Source organism: Colletotrichum abscissum (assembly GCF_030869225.1).
Source record: "Colletotrichum abscissum strain IMI 504890 chromosome Unknown Scaffold_3.1, whole genome shotgun sequence".
Classification (NCBI taxonomy): domain Eukaryota; kingdom Fungi; phylum Ascomycota; class Sordariomycetes; order Glomerellales; family Glomerellaceae; genus Colletotrichum; species Colletotrichum abscissum.
In genome coordinates this window covers 1,109,948-1,124,940 of record NW_026850209.1, presented here as the reverse complement: position 1 = coordinate 1,124,940, position 14,993 = coordinate 1,109,948, and the positions used below count along the sequence as shown (strand labels likewise).

The 14,993-nt window shown below is 48.3% G+C and overlaps 6 protein-coding genes across 6 annotated transcripts; 4 read left to right on the top strand and 2 right to left on the bottom strand.

Annotated features, from left to right (window-relative positions):
• Positions 1-2,708: 2,708 nt before the first annotated feature.
• CABS01_01704 (uncharacterized protein) lies at positions 2,709-3,761 on the bottom strand (the record flags this gene model as incomplete). The annotated part of the gene is made up of 1 exon (XM_060535084.1): positions 2,709-3,761. The coding sequence occupies one exon, from the start codon at positions 3,759-3,761 to the stop codon at positions 2,709-2,711; it is 1,053 nt and encodes a 350-aa protein (XP_060398273.1).
• A 723-nt stretch (positions 3,762-4,484) lies between these two features.
• Positions 4,485-4,649, top strand: CABS01_01703 (uncharacterized protein; the record flags this gene model as incomplete). Its single annotated transcript, XM_060535083.1, has 1 exon — positions 4,485-4,649. The coding sequence occupies one exon, from the start codon at positions 4,485-4,487 to the stop codon at positions 4,647-4,649; it is 165 nt and encodes a 54-aa protein (XP_060398272.1).
• Positions 4,650-4,750: 101 nt separating this feature from the next.
• On the top strand, positions 4,751-7,138 carry CABS01_01702 (uncharacterized protein; the record flags this gene model as incomplete). The annotated part of the gene is made up of 1 exon (XM_060535082.1): positions 4,751-7,138. The coding sequence occupies one exon, from the start codon at positions 4,751-4,753 to the stop codon at positions 7,136-7,138; it is 2,388 nt and encodes a 795-aa protein (XP_060398271.1).
• Positions 7,139-7,943: 805 nt separating this feature from the next.
• CABS01_01701 (uncharacterized protein) lies at positions 7,944-10,065 on the bottom strand (the record flags this gene model as incomplete). Its single annotated transcript, XM_060535081.1, has 13 exons — positions 7,944-7,979; positions 8,052-8,222; positions 8,288-8,439; positions 8,503-8,627; positions 8,680-8,786; positions 8,851-9,111; positions 9,167-9,272; positions 9,327-9,387; positions 9,446-9,464; positions 9,519-9,617; positions 9,676-9,750; positions 9,805-9,853; positions 9,923-10,065. The coding sequence occupies 13 exons, from the start codon at positions 10,063-10,065 to the stop codon at positions 7,944-7,946; spliced, it is 1,404 nt and encodes a 467-aa protein (XP_060398270.1).
• A 695-nt stretch (positions 10,066-10,760) lies between these two features.
• CABS01_01700 (uncharacterized protein) lies at positions 10,761-11,177 on the top strand (the record flags this gene model as incomplete). The annotated part of the gene is made up of 1 exon (XM_060535080.1): positions 10,761-11,177. The coding sequence occupies one exon, from the start codon at positions 10,761-10,763 to the stop codon at positions 11,175-11,177; it is 417 nt and encodes a 138-aa protein (XP_060398269.1).
• A 1,421-nt stretch (positions 11,178-12,598) lies between these two features.
• Positions 12,599-13,074, top strand: CABS01_01699 (uncharacterized protein; the record flags this gene model as incomplete). Its single annotated transcript, XM_060535079.1, has 3 exons — positions 12,599-12,654; positions 12,711-12,864; positions 12,925-13,074. The coding sequence occupies 3 exons, from the start codon at positions 12,599-12,601 to the stop codon at positions 13,072-13,074; spliced, it is 360 nt and encodes a 119-aa protein (XP_060398268.1).
• Between the last annotated feature and the right edge of the window lie 1,919 nt (positions 13,075-14,993).

Here is a 14,993-nt window from a genome sequence, read left to right as displayed (position 1 = left end):
AGTTAAAATACTTACTAAGATATTAATAACTAAACTAACCCTACGATAACGACCTTAATAAAATACTTAGTAAATAACACTAGAATCCTTACTAACGTTAAGTACGATTTATAAAGCGTAGTAACGCGGCCGCAGAGTATTATTAATATATCTTATACTAAAAAAGGTATTATTAATATTAACGAGACGGATAGGGCCGTATTAATATAGCGCCTCGGCTTCTTCTTATAGCTCGAGGATAATTACTTTAAATAGTATTAAAAATCTATTAAAAAGCTCTCTCGAGTACTCTAGTATATTTACTACTATCTTTATAATAGTAAGACTCCTAGTACTTATATATAAGAGTAGGTTACTTACTTTTAGATAGTAATATTAACTTATTAATAAGCTATCGAAACTACGATTCTAGCGATCCCTTAACGAGGGAGAGGGTAGAATAGAGGAAAGGATAAGTAAGAAAAGGGTTGAGGTTAAATAGTGCGGAATTCGAGGGTAGGGTAGCGTCTATATATACTGCGGCAATCCTCTAGTAATGCAAAACGATGGAGTTAAATAGTGGTGCCGAGGTATCTCATCATGAATTCGTAACTCACCAGCCTCCGTGTACCCCGGATTGGCACCAGTGAAGATCCCACCTGCACAGATTGCCCCAAGGATTATAACTGGGTACCATGCCTGGAATGATGAGACACAATATTAGGGGATGGCCGCCTGTCATGGCCGTGGGACTACTCACAGAATTCTCAGTGTAAGCGAGAACAACATCGTCGTTTTGTATTCCCAATGTTTGTCGGAGGCCACCCGCTAGTTTCTTGACGCAAGTCTCAAATTCAGACTTACGGAGACTTTGAGCAGGTTTCTCGGCATCAACGAAGATAGGCAAATCCCCATCCGGGGGTGACGTTCCTGCAGTCTATTTTAGCAAACACAAAAAACAAAACACGTGCCATGGCGACATGAACTGTACCGAACACGTATGATAGAACATCGACTTGAGGTATGTCTATCTTGTATTTAGAAGAGAAAATCATGATGGTATTGGTAATTTCAATGTGTGTTCACTTGCTGGATAGACCGAGATGAACCTAAAAGAAAGACGCACAACGCCAGCAGAGGTGGTGACTGGCAAACGACAACTCCAAGAGAACACGTAGTTGTGGGTTTGATCTTTATATTGTAGTACCCAGTCGGGCCGAATAAAGAACCTCAAACCTTTGATACTTACGAGCAGTCTGCAGCATTGCAGGAGGGGCACTTACACGGACGGGCTTCGGGTCTGAACTTCTGAAAGCTTAATTCACCCGAAATAATCAGCTTAGCCCCGATGCAATCCTCAAGCTAGACATTTGAAGCGAGAACTGCAACTTCGAGCAACGGCTACGCCTTCCCCATTCAGAAAAGTGCCTTGGTACTGATCTCTATATTGAAATTCAGTCATAATTTTTTTAGCATCCGGAGTCTAGTTTTCTCCGCCGTGTTGGGGTGGAACGCGCGGCAAACGTTCAATGTTTGTATTCACCGCCTCAAGAAAAGGTCCGATCGGACACTCCGTCGCTTACCGCGGCAGATGCAGAATCAAGGGTCAAGAGAGAAGGGGCATTCAGACCTGTTGGGCAGCAAAATGCTATTACTATGCTGAGAAGCCATTACTGATTCGTATGCGGCTAGAGTCGAAGGTAGTTGCGGGGTGATAACAGGGTGTTTTCGGCCCTGTCAGTTCAGGCGGCGCGGCCCGGGGTTAAGTCAGAGCAGACACGGGCTAGCATCATGTGCGGCAAACAACCACGGGAAGCTGGAGTGGGATCCGGCCGGCATTACTGGGCTAGAGTAATTTTGGAATTCCCCTCAAGATAGAGTTGCGCTAGTATCATCTCTTGGCCTGCGGCCGGATGATTCGATATCTGCGTCGGTCATTTTCAGAGTTCGGTGGTTCCAGTATCGCTGTCACAAGTGCATGAGGTGGATCGCCGGGATTTTCGGGGTCCATCCCACTCGTCTCAACTTGCCTGTGTCTGAGCTATCATCTATCAAAGTTGATCCGTTGACTAAGAAGGAAACTCCGAGCGTTGAATATTGACAGTGTGGGCAGTACCAATCGAATCCTGGCTGAATAATCTTCGGGCTGGCCCCATTTCTCATGGACTCGGGTCTAACTTCAGGCTTCAGCTTCTGTCAGTTCGGGCGGGATGACAAGGGCCTACCATTAAACACACGTGGCCTTCTCATTTGGCATTTCGAATAAGATTCTGACTCGTCTTTGGGCTTTCGGAAGCAGATATAGACAACTTATCTGAGTCAGACGTAAGCTAACCACTGCCCACTTCCGATAACCTAGCAACACTCTCCGTTGGAACCTCTCTACGAGGGAACAGTTCCTACACGGTTTCGGATCAGGGATCATCAAGTACTGGTGGCACCCAGCCAAGAGGTAGTACCCAGCCTCATTTTCTCGTACGAGTTACACACTTTAGCCATGTCTATCCCCATTGCCCAAGTCTTCCGCCAACAAACTGCTGAGTTGAGTAGGTGTTATGAGCGTGTCTCCTAGTCAAAATTATGCTTGCACAACTTGAACCTCGATATCTTTGTCGACTAGTCTGCACAGTTACAGTAACAGTTCAATTCGCATGCTATCTCTACTGCCTAAAGTAGATAGATGTGCCTTAGATCTATTCCCTATTCATTCCATAGAGTTGTTCGAAGCTCTACATTGCATCTGCGTCACGGGGCACAAGTTCGAAAAGAACCGTGAGAGACGGGGGCAACATGTGATGCTGCTTGACACAAATCCAGCCACCATCCTCGAACACACCCTCCCAGTCCTCCACTGTGGGCAACTTGACATCCATCAGCGCATGGCCAAACTCGAAACCCAGGGTAAAGATAGGCACGTCATCCTCTTGTACTGCATGGCGAGATTGAGGATCATTCGTGAGAATCCGCACCGTATCGCAGATGAAAAATCGTTTTACACTCGGGAAAGCTTTGCGCAGCCTCTGCAGAGAGCTAATACATTTCTCCCGCGGCCAGAAGTCGTGGCCCATCAGAAAGGACGTCAAAAGGTCCACGTTGGCAAACTCATCCCGATAGTCGAGCTTACGCGCATCGCCGACTAAGAAATTGATGCGGCCACCATAACCACGCTTCACAGCATCTGACCTAGCAACCTCAATTGCCGGACCAGCAATATCGATGCCAAGTCCAGTGCTCTCAGGATAGCGGTCGAGGACTTGCATGATCCTCTCGCCACTCCCACTGCCCAGGTCCACAACGGAGGTAAAGTTCTGGCCAGACGACTTTAGGGCGTTGAGGAAGACCGGATCAATGAATTGCGTGTTTGCGTCACGGCACGCGTAGGCGATTGCCGCAGAATCACGCGAGTAAAATTTGCCCTCACGATTCTCGTTGCGAATGACGTATTGCATGCGCGCGAACAAACTGCCGGAACCAAGAGCAAGCCAGTGAAAGAGACTTTTGGTCCGGTATGCCTCTTCAAGCAACCTCCCGGGCAGGGCAGTTCCCCCCTGACGCTGGAGGATGTCAGAGGTAGCGAGCGCGGAGACCAGGGCGCGGGTCGAAGCGAGATCCAGGTTGCGGTTGGCCGCGAACTCGTCGATATCCACAGCCTTTTGTGTACGGACCTGGTCCAGTAGTCCGAGTTCCCAAGCAGTGCCGATGGCGCCGGCGGCAACGTAGGAGTTGAAGATCTTTGCAATGTCGTGCTCAGAGGAGAGCTTCATGTTGGTGATGGATCCCATTTTGACGGTGATAGTGATTGAGATACTTTTCGGAATAAAACGAAGAACCAAATAAGTTTTTCAAATCAAGAGGAAAAGCTTGAAAAAGTTCATGCGCTTTGAAAGGCAAATCAGTAGGTTTCTATGTGCCGTTGAGATTCCGGCAAGAGACCACGAGAGAGTCAACACGCCACTTTATACCCATGCTGAAGCTAAGGGGACGATGTTGCATCAACCTCAAGATTTTCTTCTGATGATACGCGACAAGAACAATTCCCGTTAACATCCCAAACCTGCAGGGTACGATAGTGCTTTGGAAGCCCAACGCAATGCAAGCGGAAGAGTTCCGATCATACTGGCGAGAAATTGGAAGTCCCGGAGTGTTCCACGCTGCCCGAGATTTTCAGCGGCCCGGTCTGTCACTTCCATATTTCGGAATGGCGACTTCGAGCTTCCATATGCTTCCGGTCGATTATGAGTTGACCTCTGACAAGAAAGACCGAATACGAGGTCTCTGTGTATCCAAGGACGAAATCCTGTCTCCGACATGTCAAAGCCAGAACTTGTTCTCAAATTGTTGAAGCTGTACTGAATCCTCCAGTATGCCAAAACCGACATGTGATAACTCTAGACCCCACAGAGCTCCTTGCTTTCATACCTCCGACTGAATTGTCTGCCCAGTGAGTGTTTTCACAGCCTACTTCCTCCGCCAAGACCATCCTTGCTCCTTTGAGTTCCCTCTAGATGTTTTCACTTTCAGGGAAGAGTTGGCCTGATGGATCATGGCCGCCCTGCAAACTCGGGATCAAAGTGTTGTCAGTTACGGGCTGCCTCTTGTGGCAAACCGGAGTATCATGCAAGTCAGTCGCGATGAAGACAAATTTTGGCTATAAATGGTCGTGCCTTTGACAGCAACATTTGGACTTCTTCTTAGCATCATCATCACAATAAGAAAATTTTAAAACTCGATCCAATCTCAAAACATCATTCAACATTATTTTTGCCTCAAAATGTCTTCCATCTCAGCCTCTACTCAACTCGGCACTTCTGTTAGTGAGACTTCCCCTTCAATGCCACCCCACCAGGTCATCCAAGGCTGCAGTGTCTGGCACTGGAAAGATGAGCTTTCTCCAGCAGAGGGCTGGATAGTTATCGACTCACCCGTGCCTACTCACTCGGGTGGAGGATTATTCCTTCATGAGGACGCAACTCTCAACGAGGTTCGCGACATTGCCCGCTCTATGAGTGCCAAACTCGCTGTCTCTTCTCAGCCTCAGGTCGTTGGTGCCAAGGGCGGCATTAGGTTCCCTCATGAGGACTCACGTGCTCCTCTTGTCTTGGAGCGCTTCATTCGCGATAACGCAGCTGTCCTTTCCGAGTACTGGGGCACAGGGGGAGACCTCAACACAGACCACGACATCATCGACAGACACGCTAGAGCCTACTGCTCTCCGGGCACTTTGACCGCTCTCGACGCGCTTAGTCGTTCACTTGGCTACTGCGGCTCGAACCCCAAGGAGATCCACGATCTCCTCGGAGAAAAGCTTGATAACAGTGGATGGGGCCTCAGCGAGTTCTGTGTCGGCTACGTGATGGCTGTCACTCTTAAAGAGCTCATTACCCACACGAAGCCGGAGCTTATGGGGCAAGCTCGCCTGGTTCTCCAGGGCTTCGGTTGCGTCGGTTCCACCTTTGCCCAAGCAGCTGCCCAGCTGGGTATTGGCCGGGTAGTTGCCATCTCCAGCCAGTACGGTTTTCTGGTCAACGACAATGGCATAGACTGCGCCTCGATCGAAGCTTATCGGCGTGCTTCCGAGAAGAATCCTGTCTCAGGACTTGACCCTCGGAGCCTAGAGGCTGGTCTTACAAAGGCCGAGCTACAGTCAGCTTTGTATGCCAAGCGCAGAGTTGGCTCAACTGACGAAGAACACCTTGTCGACTTCCTCGCCGCTTCCCAGGGCGAGGTCTTTGTTCCCTGTGCTCAGCGGTACATCCTCACACCCAAAGCACTCTCCACTCTTAGCGACAAAACCTTCGCTGAAGTGCCCCATGGCGCCCGATTTATCCTAGCCGGCGCTAATAACATCTTCAACCCTGTTGAGAGCAGGGACGAAACACTGTCCAAACTTGACTCTGCATCAATTCGGATGCTTCCAGAGTGGATTAGCAACTCAGGAACCTCCAACCTCTTCATGCGAGCCTGCAGCGGCCTCGCGCTGAAGGGCTATGCTTTATCCAACCTCGAGGCATCCGCCAATGACACCAAGGCGTTCATCAACACCGCTTTCGGCAGCGTCGGATATCGAGCAAGCAACATAGCTCTTTGGGAAGCTTGCGAGGACCTTGCGACTACCCGGCGCAGAACAGGCGCAGTCAATCTGCTCGGCGTTAAGCGAATGGCTCACTTGACCCTTACATCGCATGTGGTTGAGAGAGCTGCCCAAACAGTCAAGGAGGTCTATAACGCCAAGTTCAACAAAGATGAGAGCCTTTATAGACTCCCAGGTCTCGGCGATCCAACCCTCAGCATTGTCAAAGCTCCAGAGAGCGCCGGACCTGGAGACATCGGGCTTTCGGTTCGTTTCTCTGTCTACAACATCGCCAAGGCTCGTCAAGTTCTCGAAGCTCAAAGGATTACTTTTAAAGATCGACGTCTCCGGGATGGTTCAACTGAGCTTGTTCTTCTGCGCGAGGAAACTGGATACCCGATGAGCTTATGCCAGGCCCCAGCTGAAGAGCCAGCCAACGAAGACTTTTCAACTTCTCCCAATGTCCTGACTTCCATAGCGGGATCGACGCGCCAGCTCGACCATTATGCTGCCATCATGCCCGAGACTAAGCGTATGAAGGTTTTCCACGAGCGAATGTTGGGTTTCACTCCACTCCGCACTTTTACTGTTAACACTGGGTCCGCTGCTGATGGTAGTGATGATGGACTGATGCAAGTTATGGGCATTCCTTGTGATTCAAAGCGGGTAGTTATCCTTACGGAAGGATTGAACCCTGATTCGGTGTTCTACAAGCTGATGATGCGTCACGACGGAGCTTACCTTCACCATGTTGCATTGGAAGTTGAAGATGTTGACGCCGTTTTTGCTGAAGTAAGAGCCAAAGGTTGGAATACTACCGCGGAAGATCTCAGCTACGATGTTGCCACCGGTCTTCGTCAGTTTTTCTTGAAGGAGGAGGAGACTGGTTGCATCTTGGAGCTCATCGGGCGCAGTGCCAAGGACAGCAAGCCAGAGAACCAGGAAAAGTCCTCTTCGGACTCTGCGGATGATGGAAATGTTGTCAAAGGTTCCGAAGTAGAAGATGTTGGCACGTATGCCAATGGGCAGGTGGCATTTCGCACGGAAAATATTGTTGCCTTAGCTCGGTCTTTGGATCAATCTGACTAGCTCTATATTGTAGTCTACGATCTTGATACGTTCTGTAACACAAATCATTCGTTTTCGGACTGGGATACATTTCTCTGCCTTAGTGGCTGCTTCTTTTGACTAGGTGGTGAGGACGGATTCCGAGCATACCTACACTAAGTAATTTATCCTCAAATAGAAGTCATGACGCAAATGTAATTCTCACCTCAGTGATAACGTTTGCGGAGAAACAGTCTGCAGTTCTGGGACAACTATTACTGACTCATTGCCAGCAGCGGAATCACCATTTGTCTTTCTCTATTCTACAACATCTATCGAACTTCCGCTTTCAGTAGTACTTATGTTTATGTCTAATCTGAGGTGTCTACTCTGCTACAATCATTTCTTGACTAAGCCTTCAAACGCGTAGAGCGCTCTGCGTGGTCTTAATGTTCACCTGGCTATGATCAATCTCAACCGGATGGCGATCTCTTCTTCCCTTGGTGAAGCATGTGTTCTCACCCGTTGCATTGGCAATCGCAGAAATGTAGCACCTAGCGACTAACAATAATCTTGACACACACACACCTGAAGCGATGATCGAATGACTAATTATGGCATACTTCTGGTTCCTACTCCAGTGTGTTGCAGACTACGCAACTGTACTCAGTCATACCACAGTATTGCAAACGAGATGGAACAATTCAAAAATTAAACATATCAATTTATCTCGGCCGTTTCCAGCATTTGAGTCATTTCGCAGTATTCGCAACGTACGTCTAATACTCTCGAGGAGAATCCCTGGTATCTATGATGTCTCGAGGAATTCCGACTAAAGTAATCTGCCTCAACCACTCTTCTCATTATAGATGACACCGGACATCTGTTGACTCGATTGTTAGTGTCATGACTCAGGAGTTGGGTTGAGTTAATGATATTTTGCAGGAGCACGTACCAAAAAGGGGCCAAGATACGAAAGAGGAACACCGGCATCATCGCTGTGAAACATGGGTGTGCCATAGCCTCTCTGATTGGGGCAGTTCTTGAACTCGGGCGGGTTGGTGCGATCAATGAGCGACTGATACGGGTTGTAGTCAAAGTTGAACTCGCAGACGGGGATGTTCGACTATTTGCATATTGCGGTCAGCGAAAAAGGTCAAGAGAAGGGGCATTCAACAGATGAGCACTTACGGCGCAACTCAGTGACAGATCCTTCACATCAAAGGATTCGGAGCCATTCTTGCCTTGGCATTGCTGGGAGTCGATGTAGAGCTCATGCGGCGTGGTCCAGTTCTTGGAGAATGCGACGTCCAGAATTGGTTTCATCTGGTCCATGCCAATGTCTGTAGATAATGTCAGTATGGGTAAGAGTTGCGTCGGCCACGGTCCGTGGAAATGTAACGTACCATTTGCTCTCGCAAGGCCATAGGAATCCTTGCCATCGTACCAGATAGGGCCGCAGGTGCCGTAGGTATCCAGGTTAGTACAGTCGTACGGGTCGATAGGAATCTTGCGGGGATCAACGCCAGGGCTATAGACTAGTTAGCAAATTTGGGTTATTCCGAGGAGAATCGTGAGCTCACTTCTTGACGGCAAAGTAGTCTGCTTGCTGCAGCGCCTGGTTGAACGTCCACTTTAGAAGGTTGTGGTACATGAAATCGGTGTTCTCAGGCAGGTTGGTGTTCATTTTCTGTCGCAAAACGGTCAGTCTAAGCGCTCCGAGTCGATGTTGGCTGTAGAATGTGTTTTCCCACCTGGCTGAAACCGCCGTTGGAAACTAGAGAGTAGAATGTGTCGAAGTCGGTTTGGATCTTAGTCAATGCCTCGCCAACGTTCTTCTGGTACTCGTTGACGTTCTCTGAAAGAGCAGCTGAGAGACCTTCCCAGGGGACCTCCTGGACCTGCTTGGTGGGGAACAAAATGTTGAACAAACCGGCTCCACCACCGAGGGCACCGGTGAGAGAAGCAAAGACCATGCTAGCGGCGAGAGAGCTACCGAGCAAAGGACCCAGAGCCTTTTTGGTTGTCAGTACTATCGCTTTCTCGTATATGATGAGTTATGATACTTACAGCAAATTGACCAAGTGCAACGGCATAGATAGGTCCGAATAGAGGGGTTTTGGGGTTCTTAGTCTTGGGTGGCGAAACAGTCTTCACGATCTCGGCGACCGCACCACTATTGGTGAAGAGTCAGCAATCCAGCATCATATCATCACCAACGCGAACTTACATTGCGGTAGCTTGGCCGTTCAGGAGGGCTTGGTGATAATTAGTGAAGAAAAGATTGATGGCTAATGTCGCGATGATGTCAGTGAAGTTTCACAGGCCGCCAATAGCACGAGTGCTCACAATAAATATTCCAGAAGACCTATCAAAACTTTATTAGCAAAGTTGGAGCGTTTGCAAAGCTTGTAGAACCTACGTAGAACTCCTGGTATGAAGCATAATCGGCGTTGCGGCCACTCGGGGGCGGCGTGCATCCATTGAGGGCAATGAAGTCACAGCTCCACGTTATGTAACCCTGTGCTGGTGTTAGTCGGGGCAACTGGGCACGAACATGGTGGTCTAGTGTAACATACAGCTGAATCGAGATAACATTCAGCAAATCCCTTCTCTGCCGTCTTGCATCTAGCAGAGTTCTTGGACCACCAGTCCTAGTCATATTGTCAGTATGGACACCATAGACACGGTTATATATCTCAGCCTACGTTAAGATGGTTGTTCATCTGCAGAGTCTCCCAACACCCAGGCTGAATGCTATATTGGTGACAAAGACATTAGCAATTGTGGCACTTCTATAGATAACTCTTGAAACATGTATCGTACCCATCTTCGGAATGGAAGGAACAACTGTCAACGGTGGGATTTGCGCGTTCATCAAGCACTTGAGCCTCAATACGCGGGATCGATGCAACCGGAGACGCGCTCACGGCGAGTGAAAAGAGAGTGACAAGGTTCAAGAGAACCATTATGATTGTATGTTGCGAGCTGCAACGCGAACGAACAAGAGAAAGACAGACAATAGTGTCGAGCACTAGCTTTCGGAAAACAGCAAGAAGCCAGGGCATAGTAAATAAAAGCCACCTTCACCCACTTCGGCGAGTTGCCGCCGTTGCTCGATGCCTCTTTGGGGACGTGCTCGCATGATTTCGGGTTCCCCGCAAACTGCGCTAAAGCCACGACCCAGCCTTCAGGAACAAGGTTTGATGAAGGATGGCTTTGCAAGTATTATCCTGACATGAATCAGGTACACATAAGATCGGCGTTCAACTTTCTTTGATTAAAGATAACGCGGCGTGTCCAGGTAGATTGGGAGCCAAATGAGTTGAAGTAGTTAAACTGCCAACGCGAATTTACGCCTCAACGTCCCTCGTGTTTCCTCGGAACCGGTCCAAACTGCGAATTACTCGACAACTTATTTCGAGGCTTACTAGTTAATTGCTGCCCAGAGACACTTTGAGTCAATCTCCTGCTATCAGCCTTCCAGGCCTCCCGTTCCCACAGCCTCTACCGTTCGTCCGACGTTCTTCCCCCGTCCAAGCGTCATTAGTCTGATAAGAGTATTACAGCACCCAACACTCACAGCCGGAACTATCCTCCGTCGTCGAACTTATCACCAAACTCTCCAAAACTTCCTTCGGCACTAGTTCTTCTATTTTCCATCATGCGTTCTACGTCTATTCTTCAAATTTTTGCGACCTCAGCATACGTTGCTATTGCAGCAGCTGACAGTTGCTGTTGGGGTGACAACTGGGCCGATACCAACTGGCTGTGGCTCAAATGGGACGAACCTGCAGGAGTCGTTAGATGCGGCTTGAGTGGAACATTCCCTGCCGGTACGAAATGCACCATCGAAAACTCCAAGGACGCAAAGGGCAACCTCCAAGCGTTGACAAACGTCACATTTGGCGGTAACTCCGCACCATTCAAGTTCCGCATTGGCATCAACCCCAACAGCTGCGACCCTTTGCCTAGCGATCAGGTCGTTACTGGATGGGAGGGCTGGGGAGCAAATCTTTTTGAAGGCCATGACCTCACGACGCAAAGACTTGACGCCTGTACCCAAGATAACTCGGCATAGACTACAGGTAAGAAGTCTGGGTTGTCCATAGATTGAGGCTTCTCTAACAACATCCAGAACCCAGGTTAAGGAGTGCGAAAGTTATTGGAGAACCAGCTAGAGCCATTGTGCTGGAGGAAAGGTCGTTGGACTGTGTAATGGAGAGCCTTGAAAACGGCTGCTCAAGTGACGGAGTTATTTTTTCCATGTGCATGAATGCTCGCAGAATATCCCAGATTCCTAATGATATGATGTCTCAGTGCTACATCTTTCTCATTCAATTACGTATGCAATGAGTCAGAACTACTGAATCACCAGCCTCGTTCTGACTTCCTAAACCTCGCGTCAACAGCTAGATGCAACTGGGACTTTCGGCCGACTTACTCTCCTGCCTGCCATCTTCTGCTTTTGATCAACTCTCAAGTCTGTTCCGTTCTGCCCGCATTGTCACGCGACTATCTTCCTCCGCATGCACGGACATCAACTCCACGTCTTCCCCTTTTTTGTTGACTTGCTTCAAGCTTGATAGGAAGGCACGGGAAAATACGAGTAAGGTTAACATGTGTCATCCAATATCGCCGCGTGACAATTGATGGAGTTGACCAACTAGTCACGCGTCGCCAGGGAATGGATCTGGGAACCTGCTTGTTTCCGCGAAGATTATTTGCGGAATATGGTTCAAGTGATAAGCGGTCTCGCTCAGGTCCCGTGATCTGTTGATCAATGCTGCTCGTACTAAGTGGCTTAGCAATTTATTTTGCCTTTCTATATCAAACACTCGGCCGTTGTCTGAGCCGCAACCAAGCTTCTGCCCAAGTGTCCGCTTAGTTTGACTCGCGCAAACGCCGTCCCATCTCTATCATTTTCAGGCTCTCAGCTGTCACATCACCCCGCGATACGAGATTTTTTCCAGAAACCGAACTAGAATACCAACGACTGGGGGCGGTCTCGTCCGTCATGACCCGCATATTGTTAATTGAGGTAGTATGACAAGGCGGCGTGCAGTAGCCGCCCGGCGTCATGGAACGGCGGGATCATCGGATGCCACGGGGGGAACATGATTCAGGTCGGATCATTCCCTATCGTGGTGGAGAACTCCCCAGAGCAATGGCCAAGCTGCTGCCATTATCCTGACATTTCCTTAGTTTATTAAGTCGAATTGATCCACGCGTCAGGGACCATCCTTATCTGGTCTAGTTGTCGAGCTACTCAAATGGCAATTGAACTCTCCCGCATTTCCTAAATTACGCCCGCGTCCACTCCAAATAGCAGATGCAGGTACATAAGTTTAGTCTAGACCACAGTTCGGCCCAGCCCTACAGTACTTGTTAACCTCACATCATTCCCGCAACCGATCACTGTGTCTTACACTCAACTCTCACCTTCCTCAGTTGCTCTCCTCGCTCCTCTCGTGGTCAACCTTAAATACACCATCCAACAACATGTTTACGAGACTTTTATTCTTCTGTTTCTCATTGACGCTCCTCGTCTTTCCGGTGTAAGTCAGCACCGCTCGCAACCCAAGCTTAGTTAGATCATGACTGACAGAACCAGTGCGCTTGCAAACGAACACGCCAAATGCTACTGTGTTATCAATGATGTATCTCATAAGTGTCTCACGGAAAAGGCCTGCGATGTTTACCGGACATCGCAAAAGATCTTCGAGAATGACAACCCGCAAAACGTTAACACAACAATGCTGTGGCACGTAAGTCGAATAGGACCTCCTCAAATTGATTTCAAGGCATGATTCTGACATTGTCATCAGGTTTGCGCAACTATTGCTCCTAAGGATGGCGGCCGGACACGGTACGTCTCTGGATTTGGCGGCAACGAGTCCAAGGACTCTTGCATCCAGGCTCAGAACTCCGGTGTATGTGCCGACGCCAGTGGTACTATTGGCTCAAAGTGCGATTAATTTTGGATTTTAATATGATACCAAACAAGAGGGGCTGAGTAAGCACGGAGTGTAGAAATGATACCATCAGCGTCGACCGAAATGTTGGAGTGATTTCAGCCAGTCAGGTTGTATAGGAGGATTGACTCGGAACGGTACATGATTGAGAAGCATGAGTCTTAGACTCGATATTCACGGCCTGAGATAAGCACGCGTTGTTGCAAAAGTCTTTGACAGACTTTTTTAATGCTGAATGTTTACATCTTACCAAATTTCTGGACTTGCAGAACCTAGTGATCATATAATCTGATATTTCTCATGGTATCTCGACTCTCAATCATGCTTACTCTGCAGGGGAGAATGCATTCTTGTCTGAGTGACTGATCCTATCTTCGTGCACCAAGACATGTGCTCAAGTCCACATCGTTGGCGGAAAAGTTCGCACGATTCACAGATGCAACAAATTGCCAAGAGGCCACATACCTTCTCTCGACTTTTCCAAAACTAAGATCTTCTAATAAAGGCAGACAGCTCTCTCAAGAAGTTCCGCAGCAAGCTCCACCATCTCATTCTTCGATGACACTTTGTGATATCCCACCCATTTCAGGTTTTTACCTACCTTGAGTAACAAAACCTCGTGGTGACGGGTAAAATTGACTATTACGAAGTGAGGATTGGAACTATCCGAAAAGGTCTCATCAACAAGAAGAGTGAGGATGTTCCAGTCGAAATGTGTCATCACGGCCAATATGTTCTCAGCAATCGTCGATACCAATGAACAAGAACTGGGTTGTCTCGATATCTTAACAGACTCAATGCAGACTTTTAGCCTCCGACTCTGACATTAGCCTTGAAGACTATATTCGTCTTTCAGAGATATTATGCCAATGACACAGACATTTTGCTGAGGCAAACTAACCTTCTGACCACGAAGCAGGATACACAGGCCAGTGCCAAGCTTTGTCTCAAGCTTTATCGCCCCGCCAGACTCCAGAAGCCAATCGCTCATAGACTTGCTTTTTTCCTTTCTTGAATTGTGAGGTGTAAGATAGCGAGTTAGTCGGACAAATCTCCGCTAATTTAACTTGGAGCATAGAGAAGTTTGAAGGGTGGGCAGAAGGTTCGTCGTATTCACTTCTGAGTTATTATACCTAGGCGGTCAAACAGATTCGGCCGATATTTCCGCCGCAGATTAGGGTAGAATGAAGACCGCCAAGAGTTGAAAAGGTCCTATGACCGATCAAAGCTTTCATCTTCCCCAATGTCTCGCTGTCCACTTCTATCGTGGGGACTGCTAACATAGGCTTTGCGGAGTACCTTAGCTTCGAACTCTCCAGTCTGACATTCGAATTGGCGGTCAAGCATTGCTCGAATAAGCATGAAGTGATTAGTGAATCAATGCCTGGTAGAAGTCTGTTTCTACACTTCAAAGGTCGCGATGATTGGCATTACGTGTAGACGAAAAACAAATATCGCCATCGACGAATCTGGGACACAAGACGAGTGTAAAAGTTTTGGGGCCCCGGTTCCCCTGACCAGCGCTCAAATTCTGGATTGAAAGGATAAAAAGTTGGAAAGCAACGGAACATTCCATAAAATTCAGGGTGGGAGACGAGGGAAGACGAGGGCTTTCCAAAGGATGTCAAATAGCCACGTGATGACCTCCAATTTGCGAAATTGAATATTCATGCAGATGGTAGATGAGATGATGAGTTCAGATGACATAAGCGAGACGCTGGTCCCCCATATGGCAGGGATCAGGCCCTGGCTTCAGGTCCCACAAATAATGAGGTCAGCTCTTGGCAGTTGACACTGGTCGAAAACGCCAGCAAGTCAGTAAGCTCGGTCGCGAATTGACATCACAACTATCGACTGTTGATCAGGTTTCCGTCGACAACGTCGCGATCTTTCTTCCTTACTCGTCGTTCCACAAGATATTT